Source organism: Syngnathus typhle, linkage group LG12 (assembly GCF_033458585.1).
Source record: "Syngnathus typhle isolate RoL2023-S1 ecotype Sweden linkage group LG12, RoL_Styp_1.0, whole genome shotgun sequence".
Classification (NCBI taxonomy): Eukaryota; Metazoa; Chordata; class Actinopteri; order Syngnathiformes; family Syngnathidae; genus Syngnathus; species Syngnathus typhle.
The window spans coordinates 9317031-9331863 of record NC_083749.1 but is presented as its reverse complement, the minus strand read 5'-3'; the positions used below and the strand labels follow the sequence as shown (position 1 = coordinate 9331863).

The following is a 14833-nucleotide window of genomic DNA, read 5'->3' as shown; positions in this document are numbered from 1 at the left end:
CAATCAATCAATCAATCAATCAATCAATCAATCAATCAATAAAATAAAATAAAAAATAAAGATTGTTGGTAGGCTGAGGTGTCTTTATTGGCTCAATAATGAATCAAAAACTAGAAATGGGGACATTAGTGAACAGGAAGCGATGTCATTTAGCTGGACAGGAAAACGGTGACCAGGCGGTGTCCCTCGGTGGGTGAGTCCCTTCCCTACAAGTCGTGACTCTCGGGTGGGGGTCTGCTCCTGGCCCTGGCGTGGGTCTCGCAGTACAGTTGGCCTTCCATGAAGAAATAACCCTTCTGCTTCAGATTGACGTCGCAGTCGGCGCACACGAAGCAAGTAGGGTGGCGGAACATGTCGCGAGCCTTCACCACTGTACCACTGGACCAGTGTGAAAAAAGATAAAAAAATGCAAAAAGCAGCCTTTAAATTTACTGGGTTTATTTTAAACATAAAAATTCTTATGGTTTCTTTTAACAATGTCTTTTTTTTCCCCAAGCTATACAACTGGGAAATGAATACCCCACTCATTTGAAACAGTCCTCTATGATCTGCTTTGCGCCATCTTGTGGCATGGTATAGAATTACAAGTCGTTCAAGGATTTTCACTGTTTTTGGTCCCTGTTATATTTGGCATTCTAATTTGATGTTATGTTAATATGCACTTACACAATGCCGTTTCCACACTTGTCGCAGATGGGAAGTTTCTGCAGGTTTCCGGTGGGAGCGCTGGGTTTGGTGGTGGGCGCCTTAACAGTCCTGGTCACTATCGGCTTAGTGCCTGCAGGAACCGTATCTCAGAACCTCATTCCATCAGCAGTCCACATTTCAGGTCGTTGTGAACTGACCGTCGCTCTCGACATATTCCTGCAGCGCCTTGAAGGATCCCGACTGTCGAGGTTCTCCCGGTTCCTCATGGTCCTTCTGCAGCATGCGATAGACGTCCGAGTCCTCGATGTTAGCCAACGTCCTCGGGCTGCATGCAAAAGCGCCACAAGGCTGATTCCATTTGATTCAGTGGGTTTACCATTCGATTCAATTTGGTACAGGTGTTGCTTTTGCTCCCCAGAGATTGATTTGTTCAATTTAATGAAGAAAAAAAAAAAAAAAGCATTTTACAAAATGATGCAAAATGGAAAAAAAAGCAGAAATGCACAAAACAAGCAATATCGAAGCGCTTAATACCTGTTGTGCATATATTAACAGTTTTCTAAAAGTGTATAAATTTGAATTTTGGAATTTTTTTTTACTGCTAATAATTTTTGCAAATTTTTGGAAATATTTATATAATTATTTTTAAATATATTTAAAAAATACTGTTAGGGTTTGCAGAATATCTTCATCGTATGATTATGTTGGAATGTAACCTGTAATAATTTAATTAGTTTGTCCTGTCTAGACAAAATTAGTTTACCACTGATTGACTAGACGCAGAGGAAGCAATCAAAGTTGCTTTGTTTACAGAAAGTCGTAAAAGGCCCCCTGCTATGCCTTGATCAGCAGGGGGGCGTCTCCAGCCCAACCTGTGTATTCCCAAACCCCCACTTTCAACTTCACTCTGTTTCTCTCAATAAATAAGCACCTGACGAGGCCTGAGTCAGACTCCATTCGACCATCGCTGTAAGCACAGCGACGAGTGAACTCTCCGCCTGCAGGTGCCTAAAACGACTAACTTGACTCCAGTGTGGTTCTTGCAAAATAAGTTAGAGTGAGCACCACCCTAACATTTTGGTGCCGAAACCCGGGACCCTCATACCCGCCATCTGGCTGACGGAGGACGACGCGCTGTACACCGTCGACGGGCCAGCGTCCATTAGGAGGACCTGGTAACGAAAGACCTGGGAAGGAAGTTCTTCGCTGGGCCAGCATCTTAGGTCTGCCTTCGTCTGTCAGAAGTGGATTGACGGGAACCCGGCAGCGCAGCGGACCAAGGGAGACAAGTAAGTCATAGAAAAAAGCGCAGATACGGCTTTGGTTTGTCCGAGCTATGAGATACGGCTTTGGTTTGTCCGAGTTATGAGCTACGGCTTTGGTTTGTCCGAGTTATGAGCTACGGCTTTGGTTTGTCCGAGTTATGAGCTACGGCTTTGGTTTGTCCGGGCTATGAAACAGCAGGGATTCTAGTCCCAGTGGAAGGAACGGGCTAAGAAAAAGGAGTTTCTTTTTCCTAATTGAAGAAGGGCGTAGATTCTCTTTTTTTGTCTGTCTGTTTTTCCAAGCTGTTTGCATGAAAGTTGTGTGGTTGAGTGTGCGACTGGTAGGATAAATTGACTGCAAAGAGAATTTGGTGAAAGGTCAATTTAAACCTGCATTGAGGATCCTCAAAGAAAAGAAAAAAGAAATAAAAAATTGTATAAACCTAAAATACCAAATTAAGATGGGAAACAAAACCTGTAAATCCCTAGCTCTTGAAGGAGATGAGAAGTACATGGCAGGTAAATTTCTTAATTGTATGCAATACATGCCAAAGTGGAAGAAAAAGTATGGAGTAGAAGCAAAGTTGAAAGTGGAAGTCTGGAAGATAGTGGTTGATGTTTTGGTGGAGAGTGTGAATAGGAAGTCAAATGGACTGAAAAAGAAAAGTAAAGAGAAAGAATTGATTTGTGCTAGAATGTAGTTGAGTGCTTCACAAGAGAGAAGAGAACAAATCCAAAAGACAAAAGATAGAAAGTTGAGAAGTGATGAGGCTGCGTCTATGTTTGTCAGGCCGGAAGACAATGAGGCCACAGTGCGCAGGCGCACTGTCCCGGCCACGGCTCCAGCCGCAGCTGGAAATGCAGCTCAAGCGGAGCAAGAGAGATCTTACGCTCGTATGCAAAACTTGTATCCAGGTTTAACAGACCTGCACCCTCCCCCATATAACAGAAAAAAAAAACAGGGTCACATTGCTAGAAGTCCTGTACAAACAAGAAGTTTGACCACTGCTGCTAGGTTTTCCCAAAATTTGGACAATGTTGATGTGTGCCCAATGATACAGGTGCCAAACCCTATTGTAGGGGAAGGCCAACCTCCACATACGTATGTTTTTCGGCCATGGACTTTGGAAGAGGCAAGAAAAGCAGTTGAAGGGGTTACCCCTGTTGCTGAAGACCCAGATAAATGGGCAGAAGACATGGCTGGGATCATACATTCTTATAGACTGAATGGGCATGAGGCAGGAGAAGCTGCAATGTCTTCTTTGGGAAAAGACTGGGCAAAGGTTAGAGGTCATTATACGGGTAGAAATAATCAAGGGCCCTTTCCCTCTCCCGGTGAGGGAAATCAATTGGTAGGGGAGTATGCAGCACAATGGAATGATCTTGTGCAAAGAGTGAGAACTATATTTCGAAGACGAGCAAATTATGGTCATTTGGCAGGAATTAAACAGAAGCCTGGGGAAGATACTGATGATTTTCGCTTAAGATTTGAAAAAGAATTCAGGGTGCATAGTGGCATCCCATTCAATGATGCAGCTGAGAGTGCTTATCAGCAACAGCTTAAAAATGCGCTCCTTACGAATTTCCGCCCTGAAATCGGCAACTGGGTGAGAAAACATTTGGTGGAAGTAGATGTTGCAAGTGTGACAACAACTATGCAATGGGCCAGACATGCTGAAAAAGTGATCAAAAGAGGCAAAAGTTCTGATGTATTTCATCTAGGCGATGATGATGATGTTGACCTAGATGAAGATACAACAGTCTTCTTTCATGGGTCCCAGCAGGCAAGAGGAAGAGGTAGAGGCCAACAAGGTCGCAGGCCTCCATATAATTCAAAACCCCCACCAGATTCAGAGACCTGTTGGAACTGTGGTAGACGAGGACACTTGGCAAGATCGTGTCGTTTTGCAAAACAATACCAATCAAAGGGTGGAGGAAATGGCAGAGGAAGGGGCAGAGGGAAAGCCAAATTCTCAGCATGACTAGATTGCCCCCCTGTGATCTCTTGTCCTCCTACGGAGGAAGAGATAGTAGATGTCCATGCAGCATGGGACATTTTGAATGCATTGAAAGAAAAACCATATGTTACCTTAAACATTGGAGGAAGTGAAGTAGAGTTTTTGTGTGATACCGGAGCGTGTAAGACCGTAATAAAAACTAAAGTCCCAAATCTAAAGGCCTCCCAAGATACTATTTGGGTAAAATCAGCTGATGGGCAGGTACACAAGGAGAGTATCTCCAATCCAGTTGTAGTGAGAGATGATGAAACGGGAGTCATAGCTTCAGTCTCGATTGTGCTATCCCCAAAATGTCCCATAAACCTTCTGGGACGGGATCTGATGACTAGATTGGGAATTGCAATAATTCCAGTAAAGGATGGCATGCGAGCATGTAGAGTCAGAGATGTAGACTCATATGCTGCACAGGCAGGTGAGCGGATTTGCTGTTCTTATGACGTCTCTGCTGAACAGAATCCCAAGCTACCAGGCAACTTGCTGAGTGAAGCCCGAAAACAATTGACACGACCTGAATCGGAAATGACTTGTGATGACTTACATGTCACCATGAACATCCTCACTGACCCACATGATGACTATATTGAAAGTTTTCTCAGTGACACGGAAGTAACTTTAACAATCACTGCTCTGTACACTGATCGCAGGTCATTTGCAGCTGCTGCTGTGCTTCTGCCCGCTCCTCAGGATGACAAATACAAGTTGTCGGCTGTACCCCACATTTCATTGTTTAAACCTCACAGTATAACATGGGCAGATGTGGGTTGCCGAATTAAACTTGCTGATTCTGTCACTGATTATGAGGATAAAGGTGATGGGTGGAGCTACAGTACCAGTTGTGACATGTGGAAGCGAACTGTGTGTGGAGTAGGTGTTGGTAGGGCAGGCGCTTATGCGCGTCCCTGACTAGTTAACATTTGTTTGAATGAAAAGGAGGAGGGGGAATTGGCTGGGCTTCCTGACAAGCTGTGGACAAAGGGGCCATTTGATGTAGGACAGTTAACATCCATTCCGCCAGTGCAGATCAAACCAAGATCAGAGTGGCGTCCGGGAGTTAAGCAATATCCTTTAAAACAGGAGGCAATAAACGGGATTGCCCCTGTTATAAATGATCTTTTGTCAGGGGGAATCATTAGGAAGTGCTCGGATTCTCTTTGCAACACCCCTATTTTTCCAGTTCGAAAGGCCAATAAAATTGATTGGCGAATGATACAAGATTTACGAGCAGTGAATGATGCAGTACAGAAAAGAGCACCTAATGTGCCTGACCCACACACACTTCTGAACACTTTGAAACCTACCCAGAAGTTTTTCACGGTAATTGATCTTAGCAATGCATTTTTTTCGGTGCCAATTCACCCAGACTCACAGTTCTGGTTTGCGTTCACCTTTAAAGGGCAAAGTTATACGTACACCAGATTGCCACAGGGATTTGCTGATAGTCCAACTATTTTTATGCAAGCTATCATGGCATGTTTGGCTGATTTTCAGATGTCAAACAAAAGCCAACTTCTAGTTTATGTAGATGATCTCCTGGTGGCCTCTGAAACTGAAGCTGCTTGCAGGGAAGACTCCTTAGCATTGTTACGCTATCTCTGCAAAACAGGGAACAAGGTAAACAAGAACAAACTCCAATGGGTCAGACAGGAAGTGAACTATTTAAGTCACACGTTGACAGCTTCTGGAAGACAGATACAGAAAACCAGAAAGCAGATCATTGCAGATGCACCAAAACCGGAGACGAAGAAACAAATTATGTCATTTTTGGGGCTCTGCAATTACTGCAGAGCATGGATCCCACATTATGCGGAAAAGACGCAACCGCTGTTAGATATTGCGCATGGAGTCCCCATGGCAATGACAGAAAAATTAACGTGGACTCCAGAAGCAGACGATGCTTTTGTAGTGCTGAAACAGGCTCTGATGGAAACCACATCTCTTATCTTGCCAGACTACAATAAAACCTTTGTGCAAACAGCAGACTGCAGGAATGGTTTTATGACTTCAGTGTTGCTGCAGAGCCATGGCAGCAAACTACGGCCAATTGCATTTTATTCGAAAAAATTGGATCCAGTGGCTCTATCCTTGCCAGACTGTGTCCAAGCAGTATGCGCGGCAGCGCTTGCAGTGAGACAATCTGCAGATGTGATGCTCTTTCACAAAATGGAGTTGCTAGTTCCACATGCTGTAGATGTGTTGCTACTGCAAAGCAAGATTAACTTTTTGTCACCTGCCAGACACCTATCCTACACCGCTACGCTTCTGTCACAACCACACATTGTGATAAAGAGGTGCACAGTCCTTAACCCAGCAACGTTGATTCCGTTGCCAGGGGATGGTACACCACATAACTGTTTGGATGCTACAGAACATCTACAGCTGCCCAGACAAGATTTAATTGACACACCACTTGACAAAGGGGAAAAGTGGTTTGTGGATGGGTCATGTTCAAAGGATCCTAGAGGGAACAATCAAAGTGGGTATGCAATTGTGAGATTGCCAAACCAGATTGTTGAAGCAGAGAAGCTTCCATGCAACAGGTCAGCGCAGGCGGCTGAGCTTGTGAATTGGCGGAAGATAAGGAAGTCACTGTATACACAGACAGTCAGTATGCGTTTTCTACTCTGTTCTATTTTGCAAAACAATGGGAGCGCAGGGGGATGACAACATCAACTGGTAAGCCGGTCACCCATGCCTCCTTGTTAAAAGACTTGTTACAGGCCATTCATTTACCTGCTAAACTAGCTGTGTGTAAATGTGCTGCTCACACCACAGGCACAGATGAAGCCTCGAATGGAAACAGATTAGCAGATAGAATTGCTAAAGAAGCAGCGGCAGGGAAACATGGCCATGAATTTTTTTTAATAGATTCAGAGGACACGCAACTCATAGATAAGACTATACTGACAGATATGCAGGGCAATGCTCCAATGGTGGAAAAACGAATGTGGAAAACAAAAGGTGCAATAGCGGATGCAGATAATATCCTCCGCATCAATGACAAACCTGTTTTACCTAAATCACTTTTTAAGGCAGCAGCGATTGCGACACATGGGCCGTGCCATGTGTCGACAGGGGGGATGAGGTCCATCATACATCAACAATTCACTACCTTTGGTTTGGATGTTTACTTAAAATTTTTTTGTAAAGCATGTCCCGTTTGTGTAAAACATAATCCACAAGGAAACATGAGACCTAAGAGAGGCTCATTTCCAAAACCGTCTTACCCATTTCAAATCATGCACATGGATTTTATTGAGCTCACGCAAAGTGGACCTCACAAATACTGCCTAGTGATGATTGATGCATTTTCCAAATGGGTGGAAATAGTTCCATCTAAACATGCAGATGCCTTAACAGTGGCAAAAGCCATTTGCAAAGCCATCATACCGACTCATGGCATTCCCCAAACCATTTACAGTGATAATGGTCCACATTTTGTGAACCAAGTGGTACAGAACATGGCTGTACACCTTGGGATAACGTTAAAAAACCACTGCGCTTATCACCCTTCCAGCGCTGGCCTGGTTGAACGAGCAAACTATACTATCAAAAGCAGGTAGAAAAAATGCATGGAAACAACAGGCAGACCTTGGCCAGAGTGCCTAGACTTAGTGAAGCTCTATATGAGAATTACTCCCACTTCAGAAGGGCTAACACCTTTTGAAATCATCCACGGGAGGCCATATAGACTACCTGTGTTCCATGCAGATTTACAAAAGGCAGATGAAGAACAGTCTTTGGCAGATTTTATGGTCAGGACGCTCAGACTGACAGAGGTGTCAAATGCAAATTTACTGCCGCCTGATCTTTCGTCCTCACAGGTCGACAACACCATCAAGCCAGGAGACTGGGTCTACATCAAAGTCATCAAAAGAAAGAACTGGGTCAGCCCACGGTGGGAGGGACCATTCCAAGCCTTGCTGACTACCCCCACTGCAGTAAAGATCGCTGAACGGCCCAGCTGGATTCACCTCAGCCACTGCAAGCTACAAGGAGTGCTGGACCCCTAATGCAAAACGTGGATTGCGTAGATGCCGTTTGACTCGGCATTATTTTACGGAAACTTGATGATTTGACCATCGAAAATGCCTTGCAAGTGATGGATTCAATGATGTGTGATGATCATTGGGACTTTAACTTAACTTTAACTTTAATGTACCGTTTCTGTGTTTTTCTTTTTCTTTTTTATTGATAACAGTCTGGTCGCCTAAGGCAGAGGGACCGTGTAACTCTTTTCCTGCACTTAATCTGGCCGCAGGTTTTTAAGTTGCACATACTTTGGACTGGAGTATTGAGGGAAAAACCTCACTGGAAGTTATTGCTTTCATTTCATGGATTTCATTTTCCTACTTATGTTTGATTGTTCGGGTTTGACATAATGATATGATAAAACAGGAGGGATATGTTAGGGTTTGCAGAATATCTTCATCGTATGATTATGTTGGAATGTAACCTGTAATAATTTAATTAGTTTGTCCTGTCTAGACAAAATTAGTTTACCACTGATTGACTAGACGCAGAGGAAGCAATCAAAGTTGCTTTGGTTACAGAAAGTCGTAAAAGGCCCCCTGCTATGCCTTGATCAGCAGGGGGGCGTCTCCAGCCCAACCTGTGTATTCCCAAACCCCCACTTTCAACTTCACTCTGTTTCTCTCAATAAATAAGCACCTGACGAGGCCTGAGTCAGACTTCATTCGACCATCGCTGTAAGCACAGCGACGAGTGAACTCTCCGCCTGCAGGTGCCTAAAACGACTAACTTGACTCCAGTGTGGTTCTTGCAAAATAAGTTAGAGTGAGCACCACCCTAACAAATACCACCTCACTTATTATACCTTGCATAACAGGTGAGGCACGAAACAATGAGTCATTCCACTTGACCTACAAAAACTCACTCGGCGCATCTTTCGACATACTAAGAGCGAGCCCGAATGCCCGGCGCGGCCCGTCTAAGCAGGAAATGGCCCGGAACAACGCATTTATAGCTTCTTCATCGGGTTACGCAACACTCTGGCTTGATGAATATTTACATTGTCATAGCGACATGACGGCGCTACTGACCTTTCGGATTTGGGCGCAACGATTCCTTTCATCTGTCCCTCCATGGCGTCCTGGATGTTCCCAGAAGAGTAGAGCCCAATAGGTGTGTTATAGGTGATGCTGACCACCTGACGCGTGTCGTCGAGGTTGGCCATGTGCTCCACCTTCGTCAACCCCATTCTCTATGGCTGGATGAACAGCAACTACAGGAGCGCCTTCCTTGACGACTGCACGTGCTACAGGCTCTTTAACATCCACAAAAAGATGAACAAAATGGCCCCTGCCCCAGCTTACAAGCTGCTTCATGAATAAAAAAACTGAGGATTTGTCTTTGTAATTTTATTGAACACACTTATAATCATAACATTGGAGTACATCATGGGAAACAAAGGTCAAGGGTCAAACAAAGGGACAAACACTGCTTAGGTACAAATCTTCAAGCCAAATCTCGATTAAATAGAAGACACTCAAAAACATATTTTTTTTTTTTTAAGGGGCCATAAGCCCCAGACGGCGGCGGCGGCGGATATATAGATAGATACTTTGATAGATAATTGTAATTCAAAATGTAGAATTCAAAACAGGGCACTCAAAAATATTTTTTTTTGGAGCCATGAGCCCCAGACGGTGGCAGTGGATAGATATTTACTTTATATACAGATATATAATTATAATTCCAAAGGTGGAATTCAAAATTGGTGGATAGATACAGTAGATATATATAGATATTGTATAACACAAAAGGAATACCATTTTTTTTTCTAGATTTTTTTTGCAGTTAGTTAACTGGATAGCTGCTGTATTTTTTATTTTTTTCCCCTCCTCACTCTCCTGAAGCTCAGTAAGTGCTTTGAGGTGTCAAGAAAACATGCACAAACTTAGCTTATCGGGCAGCGGACGGTACGAGACCGCCGCTGTTGTGTTGTCGTAGTTTTTGCGGCTCAGGTGGGCGGCGCCGTCGCCAGGCGGACGACCTTCAGCGACACGTCGCCATGCAGTCGCAGCAGCGTGATGTCTGCCAGTCGGAGGTGGCCCTGGTAGGCGTAGTGCAGCCGGTGGCCCCCGGCCAAAACGCGGAAGACGTGCTGGGCGCAGCGGATGACGATCTGAACGAGAGAGGCAATTAGGCAGGGGGGGCGCTGGCGAGTGCGCGGCATGGAGCGTTACCTTGAAGTCCACGCCACGTTGCAGGGGGATACGGGCAACATGCAGCTGGTTTAGCTGCTGGTCCAGGTCGCTGTCCAGTTGGGAGCTCAGCATGACGGTTTGGGTCTCGGCGTCCAGCTTGAGCTGCAGGATGGTTTGGTTGTCGGCGTTGAGCAAGCTGGCTTGGAAGCTGCGAGCGAGACACACACACACACAGGGGTTGGCGGTTTGTCCAAACGATTGCCTTCTTTACCCCGGTGTACCTCTTGGTCTTGTCGTTGCCCAGCCCTTTGATGGTGATGGTACTTCCCACCTGAAGACCTTTCATCATTTCCAGGACAAGGTCTTTGCACTGCATTGGGCATACGCAACGGTAAATTGCAATCCACGCATTTGGCCACAAGATCAAGAAGCAAGCGGCGAAAGCGTATGTGTCAAACTCAAGGCCCGGGGGCCAAATCAGGCCCGCCATGTCAACTCCCATGATTTTTGTTGAAACCAATTTTGTGTGACTTTTATTTTATTTTTTTTTAATGATTTCTATTCATCCTTTCCATAGTAATTTGAACAATAACTATTTCCTATGAAATACGGCCCTCTGAGGGATGCCGCAAGGACAAAGTGGCCCGCGATAAAAATGAGTTTAACAACCCTGGGCTAAAAATGCGTTTGCGTGGCACTCACAGTTCCAGTCGACACCATGGACAAGGCCTTGGAATCGCCGCTTTCCGTCTCGGGCTCTCCAGCGGCGATGGTGTAATGCGCTTTGGGCATCTTGCACACGAAGCGATTGAGCTGCGTGCACAACATCCGCATCCAGCGTCCCGTCTGAAAGACAAAGGGGGTGGGTCGGTGGTTGTGTGGGTGGCTGCCGGTGCCGGTGCTCACCTGGAAAGCCGCCGCCACGCAGTTGTCGTCCAAGGGGAGCTCGTTGTTGGGCTCTCCGGCAGCCCAGAAGGTCAAGGTCACAGGGCGGCGGTCTGACCACACGAACATGCCGGGAACAGCCAGGTCATTGAGTCCGGTCCACGTGTCGCTGTCATCTGCAGAGGAAGGGCGTGACATCACACCTCCGAACATACGAGGCGAGGCGAGGCGAGGCGAGGCGAGGCAGCGTACCAAAGTACAAAGTCGTCTTCAGCCACTCCTGCTCCACTAGGGAACCCACGGACACCAGCTGGGCGCCAAAAGTCCCGCAGGCGTGCTGAGCCTCGGCCCAGGTCTTCTTGTCCTCAAAAATCTTGTAGCAGAAGCCGGCAAACTCCTCCCACTCAGGTCCCAAGCATCTCATCTCTGCCCATGAGACATCGCCAGGTGTCACGCACAAGTTTGACGCCACGGCGCTTCGGCGACTCACCTCCGTCGGCAAACGTGAAAGCCAAAGGCCCCTCTTGGTTCAATCTGCGGATCGATGCCGGCGCTCGCGTTAAGCCGGCGTCTGCCATCAGAGCGCGCGCTGAAAGCGGCCCACTCACTGTTTGGAGAGGATTCCGTTCTGTTCGGATGCTTGGAAGCTCTTCTGCGGCGGCGCTTTCAGCAAGGTGCACTTTCCTCCAGTCTTGTCAGCGATGACGCCGGCGTGGATGGCGGCGGCGCAGATGTGAGATTCCTGCGCTCACGCAAAGCGCCGCGTCAGAGCCCAGGAAGGCCAGTGGCGGGCGGCGCCGTCACGTACCTCTTTGTACCCCCACGTGCCGTAGACTTGGTGGTCCAACTTGGCGCAACCCGGCGGACAGAAGACCCTGCGGACGACACGGCCGTTGCGAGACCCGCACTTGATTGGAAAGCTCGGACGCGCTGCGACCACTCACGTAGTGGGCAGCTTGTCCAAGGCGACGTTGACGAACTGCTCGTCGCAGCTGATCACATCTGCGGACGCGAGAGTCACGGTTGGTTTTCCTATTTGACGGCGAGCGCGGCGCCGGCAGCTCGCTTACTGTCAAGCGCGCATCCCAAGACGTCAAAGCGGAGGCCGACGATCCATTGGTGATCCAGTGGCAGGATGCGGATGAACTGGGCTAGCATGGGCTCCATCAGGGTCTGAGTCGCTCCGGGGGAAAGCTGGCGAGAAAGACAAGGGTGAGAGAGCGAGACAGACAGACAGACAGACAGACAGAGAGACGGAGAGCAATAGAGAGAGACAGAGAGAGAGAGAAAGAAAGAAAAAGAGAGCAAGGGAAAGAGAGGCAGGAGAGAGACGGAGCAAGAAAAAGAGAGAAAGAGATATGGAGAGAGGGAGAAAGAGAAAAAACGAGGGAAAGAGAGAAAGAGAGCAAGGGAAAGGGAGACAGGAGCGAGACGGAGAGAGAAAGAGGAGACACGGAGAAAAAGAAATGGAGAAAGAGAGAGAGAGAGAGAGAGAGAGAGAGAGAGAGAGAGAGAGAGAGAGAGGAGCAAGTTGGCTCACGGCTGCCAACTCACCATCTGGGAGTGGCCGGTCCAGTCCTGTCCGTCCAAACTATGGGTCATCTTAAACCTGGACCAGTGCCTGGAGGAGGCCCAAGGACACATCTGGATCTCCATCCCGGTCACTTTTTTCATCTCGCCTAAGTCCACCTCGATCCAGCTGTCCATAGCTGAGGGAAGGAAGGAAGAAGCCAGATTTAGTGTGTGTGTGTGTTGTGTCAGAGTTCTCCACGTACGCTTCAACGGTTTCCAGCAGCTTTTCCCATTGAGGCAAGCCTTGTCGGGGCCGAAGCCGCTCAATGAGGAGGAGGCTCTCAGCTTCAACTTTTTCAGGCTGCCTTGGGTGTTGCCTAAACTGTCAAAACACTCTTTGGACAACCAGAAATGTTATTCAGGGCCTCATGGGCTTACCTGGTTTGGCACACAACAATTCATTTGGCAAAGACGAGACGACACCTACCGTCCGTTTCGCAGGTGTAGACCATCTGGAGGTATTTGGAGACCTCGGGGCAGGGGTCCTCCTTCATGGGCTTGACGAGGCACTGGTGGCAGTTGTCGCACTCTTTCCTGTAGTGAAGGAGGGCACCTTCCACCCTACATTTGGCTGCGAGAGGGCACCAAGTTGACACGTCAGCTAAAGGACGGCCGACAGTGGGCGGGGCCGCCTACCGTCTGAGCCGCGTTGGGCCGAGCAGACGTTGCTGCTCCTCCGTCCGTAGAAGGCCGACTGGATGCGCATGACTCTGTCCTCGGGGCAAATGGCTCGGTTGTCGGCGTTCTCGCATATCTCTTGCTTGAGGAAACCTGTGGGCGGGGCAGGGCAGGGCAGGTTAATTAGTTCTGGCGGCCATCTTTGCAAGCGGCAATTTCTTACCGGCGTGAGGCAGCGGAGCTTGTTGCGCTGTCGCCGCTGCAAGGACCAAAGGCAAAGGTCAGCACGCCTTGAGATAGAGGGTCGCGGCCCGTCCCGTCCCGCCCCGCCCTCCTACCTCTTCTCTTGCAGATGTAGCCTCTCTTGATCTCGCACACGTCAAATTTCCAGTCGCCGTTGTCAATGAGAAAGGAAAGGCAGCGTCCCCCAACTTTGTCGCCATGGTGACCTGCAAGGGGGCCAACAGAGACTAAGCGCTAAGTTCCTGAATGGGAACATGCGCGTGGCTCGCCACAAACCGGCGCTCAGGTGGACGTAGCTGAACGGGGAGCCGTCGGCCCACCGGCCGCCGCTCTCGGCGAAGGGGGCGTCGGCGTCCAGCCACAGCGAGGGAGTGGTGAGCATGGCCTTGCTGTGACCTTTGAATCAAAGTTTCCACATGGTCGCGCCAAAACACGAGTGCAAACATTAAGACACACACACACACACCGTGCACAAAGGCCTGCTCGTGAGAGTCCGTGATACTGAGCAGATGGGCATCGTGGCGGTTGCAGTCGTCGCGCGCCTCCTTCCAGCTTTTGAGCTGGTTCCCTCTCATCAGGTAGCAAAAGTCGTTGGCGGGGTTGTCCAGCCACTCCCAGCCGCATTTGTCGCTCCAGGCTGCAAGGCACAAATGGTGAGAATCGCCGCGGATGGCGCACGGGCGGGAACACGTGCCGCCGGCCCCTGACCCACCTGGGAGCGGCGGAGGAGGACTGGTGGACTTGGCTGCAAGGGAGCGCAAATGAGAACAAGCATGGAAACAAAAAGTGCCCGGTGGTGACGGCGCGCGGCCTGCGCACCTTTTTGACAGATGTAGCGCCCCGGGTTGCTGCTGGTAAAGATCAGTCCAATGTTTGACAGAGTACCGTAGAGAGAGCTATCTGGATGACCTTGCTGCCACAAAATGAGGTCCTGTGGACGACATTGGTGGCGCGTTGCCCTTATGCTTTCCTCACTCTCTCGACAACATTCTACTACTACTGTCATCGTCTCGCAATTTGGCCAAAGTTTTCTTCTGAAAGGTGAACATTGAAAATAAGCAGTTTCCTTCACCATGTCGGAACAGTTTGTAAGCCTTTTTTCTTCACACTTGGCTTTTGATCACCAAATGATTCCCGAGCGCGGCGGCACCGCTGCTGCTCACTGCTCCCCTCTCCCCCAGGGAATGGATTAAAATCAAACGGGGATGGGTTCAATGCAGAGGACAAATTTCACCACACCCAGATGTGTGCGTGACCATCATTGGGACTTTTGCCGTGAGTGTGTTACTTACTGAAGACGTTTTGTCAGTCCACTCAAACTTGTTTGATGTTTTATGCAGTCCCAGCCAAGAATTGTAGCCTGTGTGAGCTTGCAGAGGGAGAACTCAGCTTTAATGCAAGAAGAGCACCCAAAACG

At 48.1% G+C, this 14833-nt stretch overlaps 2 protein-coding genes across 2 annotated transcripts; both read right to left on the bottom strand.

Moving 5' to 3' along the window:
• Nucleotides 1-62: 62 nt before the first annotated feature.
• LOC133163771 (PDZ and LIM domain protein 3-like) lies at nt 63-9149 on the bottom strand. Its single transcript, XM_061293990.1, has 4 exons — nt 8992-9149; nt 846-973; nt 667-778; nt 63-378 (listed from the first exon to the last, which is right to left on the bottom strand). The coding sequence occupies exons 1-4, from the start codon at nt 9147-9149 to the stop codon at nt 207-209; spliced, it is 570 nt and encodes a 189-aa protein (XP_061149974.1). The 3' UTR covers nt 63-206.
• Nucleotides 9150-9323: 174 nt separating this feature from the next.
• LOC133162977 (uncharacterized) lies at nt 9324-13825 on the bottom strand. Its single transcript, XM_061292459.1, has 18 exons — nt 13693-13825; nt 13512-13622; nt 13397-13432; nt 13192-13326; nt 12983-13126; nt 12759-12890; nt 12538-12692; nt 12054-12177; nt 11928-11985; nt 11792-11858; nt 11592-11725; nt 11474-11517; nt 11236-11409; nt 11005-11159; nt 10801-10944; nt 10380-10468; nt 10138-10306; nt 9324-10076 (listed from the first exon to the last, which is right to left on the bottom strand). The coding sequence occupies exons 1-18, from the start codon at nt 13796-13798 to the stop codon at nt 9912-9914; spliced, it is 2142 nt and encodes a 713-aa protein (XP_061148443.1). The 5' UTR covers nt 13799-13825; the 3' UTR covers nt 9324-9911.
• Nucleotides 13826-14833: the final 1008 nt, after the last annotated feature.

Excerpts from the sequence above, each read along its gene's own strand:
- LOC133163771 (XM_061293990.1), bottom strand. The coding sequence starts at position 9,149 with ATGGGGTTGACGAAGGTGGAGCACATGGCCAACCTCGACGACACGCGT. Across the intron at positions 974-8,991 it reads GTTGCGCCCAAATCCGAAAG|CCCGAGGACGTTGGCTAACA; the intron begins GTCAGTAGCGCC and ends TTTTGCATGCAG. Across the intron at positions 779-845 it reads GGAATATGTCGAGAGCGACG|GCACTAAGCCGATAGTGACC; the intron begins GTCAGTTCACAA and ends CGGTTCCTGCAG.
- LOC133162977 (XM_061292459.1), bottom strand. The coding sequence starts at position 13,798 with ATGCTCACCACTCCCTCGCTGTGGCTGGACGCCGACGCCCCCTTCGCC. Across the intron at positions 11,986-12,053 it reads CTTGGGATGCGCGCTTGACA|ATGTGATCAGCTGCGACGAG; the intron begins GTAAGCGAGCTG and ends TCGCGTCCGCAG. Across the intron at positions 10,307-10,379 it reads GGCAACGACAAGACCAAGAG|CTTCCAAGCCAGCTTGCTCA; the intron begins GTACACCGGGGT and ends TCTCGCTCGCAG.